The sequence below is a fragment of the Sturnus vulgaris genome, chromosome 6 (genome assembly GCF_052056855.1).
Source record: "Sturnus vulgaris isolate bStuVul1 chromosome 6, bStuVul1.hap1, whole genome shotgun sequence".
NCBI lineage: Eukaryota > Metazoa > Chordata > Aves > Passeriformes > Sturnidae > Sturnus > Sturnus vulgaris.
In genome coordinates, this window is record NC_142248.1 from 33,871,390 (window position 1) to 33,875,614 (window position 4,225).

Here is a 4,225-nt window from a genome sequence, read left to right on the forward strand (position 1 = left end):
ATCGATGCCGGCCTGTGGCGAGCGGGGACAGCGCTGCCCTCGCCGCCTCTCACACCGTGATACGGCCCCGCTGAACAAGGAACTGCCCCGGCGAGGCCGGCCCTGCTCCCCGGGGAGCTGCGCACCAGCGCTCTCTGCTCTCTTGTCCCTCTCCTCTCCCTCTCCTTCTCCCTCTCCCCGCGGCGCACGGTGAAAAAACGCGCCGCCGTCTACCTGTGCAACACCTCCGCAACACATTTTATTTACACGGAATCAGCTCGGGGCATTGTACATTATATACAGATATTTTCCCCCTCCAACAAGGCAGATCTTGTGCAAGATTAGTAGCATCCTCTGGAGCGTATTCGACAGTCCACGGGAAATGTCCCCCCCACTTAGAAGTATCAGCTGTCAGAGTCCAAGTCACTTTTCCCGTCCTCTTGTCTCTTCTCCGGCGACGTTTTAGACGCTTTATTCCACTTTTGTGCGTTTTCTGATTCCTCCGAAGACGATCGCTTTTGCCTCCTCCACTTCGCCCGGCGGTTTTTGAACCAAACCTGTTACGTTAAGAAATTAAATTATTAGAGGGGAAAAAATAAAAACAAAACTATGCAAAGCCGCAGTTGACCTCAGCCCCGCAGGAGCCGTGCCGGGCCGGTGTGCGGCGGCCGCGCTCGGCCGGAGGAGGGAGGCGGGGGAGCCTTCAGCAGCCCGGGTGGGACCGGCCGGGAGCCTTCGGGAGGCACAGCCGACAATCGCTCACAGCCCTGTGACAAACTCGGCCGGCCGCCCCAAAGAAGGGCAATGGAAATAATACAAAACTTTCCCTCTGCCCCCGCAAAGCAGTCGCTCTCCCTCCGCTGACAGAGCTGGGCTGGAGCAGCACCGCGGTACATCCGGTTCGAGCGCGTTTCAGTGCGAATGGGAGAGGGCTGAAGAAGGAAAAAGAAAGCAAAGTACCTCCACTTTTTCCTCTCTTAAGTGCACCCTTCTGGCCAGCTGTTCCCTGGTGCCCACGTCTGGGTATTTCGTTTCCTGGAAGAGGTTTTCCAGCGCTTCCAGCTGCTCGTCAGTGAAAATAGTCCGGTGCCGTCTTTTTCGCCTGCAGTGCAGCTGGTTCAGTAACTGCAGCTCCGTCCGGGACAAAGTGCCCACGTTCATGTAGGGCAACATCTGATGGGGAACAGGGGACATCAGGACTGACCCACTGCCCTCGTAACCTACGGACAGACAGACGAGTCGACGATAGGCTTTGCATGAGATCGCTGTTCCCCCCACCCCCGTCCCATCCCGTCCCGAAAAATCCCCCTCCCGCCGCCCACCCGCGCTCCTGCGGGCCGCCGGCTCCCCGCCACCGCTCCGGCCCCGCGGCTGCGGGAACAAAGGGGGCCCGTCCGGCCCGTCCCACGCGGGGCCGCCTTACCTGCGGGGGGAACGCAGGAACACTGCTGGGCGCCCAGGGGCGGCACGGCCCCGCAACACGAAGGGCCCACGGGGGACGCCGGCACATGCAGCTGCCCGTAGTAGTAGTTGTTGTAGCCGAGCCGAGATCCAGTGACGGCCGGCGGCAGCGCGGAGGCGGGAGCCACCGCCCGGGAGTAAAATCCGCCGTAGTCGGAGGCGCTGCCGTAGAGCGAGTCCCCGTGGAGGCTGGGGAAGACGACGGGCGCGGCGCTCGGGGGCAGCAGCACCGAGTCCTTGCAGCGAGGTCTGGCCGCCAGGATATTGTCGATGCTGAACATGCTCACAGGCATGCCCCAAACCGTGCGGGGCAGGGCGGCGGGGACCGGCCGGGGGAGGGAGGGAGGAGGGCGGGAGGGAGGGTAGGTGGTGGCTGGGGAGGGGGGGGGAGAGGCTGGAAGGACACGAAATCGAAACTTTTCGGATAAATTTTAAAAAGAGATCGGAGCGAAAAGAATAGAGCCTTTTCCGAGGGCAGCTTGCGGGCAGAGTGTGCGTGTGTGTCTGTGCGCGCGTGTGCGGTGTGTGTGCGTGTGCGCAGGATCCACCCCTGGAACTTTCCCCCCTCAACTCTCGCCTGTTTACTGATCTCAACCCAGAGGGCTGCTCGGAGTATAATCCATCTGAACCTCTTCCCTTTTTTATACCCAGGCGACGTCATCCTGGATTTAGTTCCTGGTAATATGCAGATGACAAACAAAACCAGATTTGATTTTTTTTTTCTCCCCTTTTTTGGTGGGGAAGAGGTGGGGGTTACACAAAGGAGTGAAAGCAGCCCGAGTCTGTGTATTGAGAATTAATGAAATTAACGTAATCCTTTCCATTAGTGGGCTTTTTAGAAAGGCCCCAGATTTAGGCTTGATCTCTGCTGCACCGGCTAATTGCCCAGGTTAATCTTATTAATGCCATTGTGTAGAAGTAGTTAGCAGCTCCTAGTCTTGTCTATTATGCGCCTACTTTGGTTGTGTTACTTCACATTAGTGGGTGCGATTTCCTCTGTCTAAAGCTCAGATTCATTATTTATGCTTCGAACTGGTTAAGAAGCACTTTAAAAAAAAATAAACTGCCACATAATCATGCAACGCCCCCCCACTCCAAGTGTTTCTGTAGCAGGATTTGAATCTTGCGTCCCCGGCTCGGAGGACTGAAAGAGCATTGAGGAGTATGTGTTTTTCTGATTTAAAATTTATATAGTGAAGCAACAACGTCTTCACTGAGTAACTGAACTTTTTTTATTTTTATTTTCCCAGGTCACCTGGCGGAACAAGGACGCGTGAATGTTGTAAACTTCTCTCTCTCCTTTTTATTTTATTTTATCCCCCTTTTTAACAGATTCAGACAGCTATCGCTTTTTATTTTTAAAACAAGCCAAGAGATGCAAATGTTAAAGACCAGTGCCATCTCAAATCCCCGGGTGTGGTAGGTATTCCGATTTGCTTCTGATCTATCTTGGTGCCTATTTCTTTTCTTTTTAATCTTTAATTATGTATCTTAGAAAACAAAGTCCATAAAGTTGCAACGACACAGAGGACTTTATATTTTGCATGTTTCGTGAATTTTTAAATTGAGAAAATTTAAACCCCTAAAACTCTTCCTATTAAGAGGTTTGGCTCTCCTGGTAGCTAGCTCTTGTGATTTGCAGAATACTTCGTCTGTCACGACTGTCCCTGGGAATCCACAGGAGGTGAACTGAATAAGATTAGACTATTTACCCCATCAACTCTCCATCAAAGAAGGTAGGAAATTGTACGCATGAAATGAAAACAAGCCATTAGAGTCCGTTTACGAGGAACACATTATTTTTCCTCAACAAAGAATATCCTCGTTAGCGCTTACTCGCACTTTATCTTTATCCTTCCCTTCCTCGATATTCCGGGATTTAAAACCGCACCTGAGAATGATCTGAAACCTATTTATAGCTAAAGACTTGTATAAACTTTAAAAAGAAAGAGAATGCCAAAACTAAATTCTCTCTTTATTGATACATCGCTATGTGGTTAATTAGCAGCATCGGTTTTTACTTCAGTTTATCTGCCTAACCATTTCTTTATGCCTTTGGCATTTAGATCTGAACTTCGAGCAAGTTTTTCAAATTTGATGGAAAGTGAAACTGTTTGACAGAGGGTTGGGCGGGTTTTTTGTTAGACTTTGGAATTTTTTTTTTCTGTTGATGAGAGTTTTCTTTATTTTTTGTTTGTTTGTTTGCGGGTGGGCTTGGAGAAGGAGTTTCGGTTTGTTGGGGTTTTTTGGTCAGTAATTCCCTGAGTGCAGCCGGTCACGTTGCATGCAGAGCAGCGCCCGCTTAATGCCTCCATCGGGATGCTCGTTCACGTCCTCAGTAGCTCCGCAGCAATGCGCGGCAGCATCCCTCCGGCGGCCTGCGCACCCCCGGCGGGGAGCGGGGCTCCGGGCGGGCCGGGCTCGGGGTCCCCGGGAGAGCCAGGCCTGGGCGGAGGCCGGCAGCCGGGACACTGTCCGCTCTGGCTCCGGCCCGGAGGGGACATCCCGGGTGCCCCGGGGGCTCTGGACGGCGGGCACAGCGCTTTCCCGGGACCGCTGCCCCTCGGGGAACGAACCGAGTGAGCCCGCGGATCCCGCTCCTGCGGGGACACCCTCGCTAGGGACACCCGCCCGGGGCCGACTTCCCGGGTGTTTAGCATCACTTGCGTCAAGGCTTCACCTCGGCGCCTGTCCGGCTTCTCCCAGGTGGAAGCAGCCCCGCTGGACATGGGTGGGCACCGAAGGGGCCGCGGCGCTGGCGGAGCACGCACCGCTCGGGCCGTGC

The 4,225-nt window shown here is 54.0% G+C and overlaps 1 protein-coding gene and 1 long non-coding RNA gene across 2 annotated transcripts; one reads left to right on the forward strand and one right to left on the reverse strand.

Annotated features, from left to right (window-relative positions):
* Positions 1–216: 216 nt before the first annotated feature.
* On the reverse strand, positions 217–1,748 carry GSC (goosecoid homeobox). The gene is made up of 3 exons (XM_014884450.2): positions 1,403–1,748; positions 940–1,199; positions 217–536 (listed from the first exon to the last, which is right to left on the reverse strand). The coding sequence occupies exons 1-3, from the start codon at positions 1,731–1,733 to the stop codon at positions 384–386; spliced, it is 744 nt and encodes a 247-aa protein (XP_014739936.1). The 5' UTR covers positions 1,734–1,748; the 3' UTR covers positions 217–383.
* A 98-nt stretch (positions 1,749–1,846) lies between these two features.
* LOC148223409 (uncharacterized) lies at positions 1,847–3,752 on the forward strand. Its single transcript, XR_015804333.1, has 3 exons — positions 1,847–2,602; positions 2,691–2,859; positions 3,083–3,752. It is a non-coding gene; the product is annotated as an uncharacterized LOC148223409 (long non-coding RNA).
* Positions 3,753–4,225: the final 473 nt, after the last annotated feature.

What these genes read in the sequence shown, in the direction of transcription:
- GSC (XM_014884450.2), bottom strand. Translation starts at nt 1,733, where the DNA reads ATGCCTGTGAGCATGTTCAGCATCGACAATATCCTGGCGGCCAGACCT. An exon ending in TTCCTGCGTTCCCCCCGCAG is followed by an intron (nt 1,200 to 1,402) that starts GTAAGGCGGCCC and finishes GTCTGTCCGTAG; the next exon opens with GTTACGAGGGCAGTGGGTCA. An exon ending in TAAGAGAGGAAAAAGTGGAG is followed by an intron (nt 537 to 939) that starts GTACTTTGCTTT and finishes TTAACGTAACAG; the next exon opens with GTTTGGTTCAAAAACCGCCG.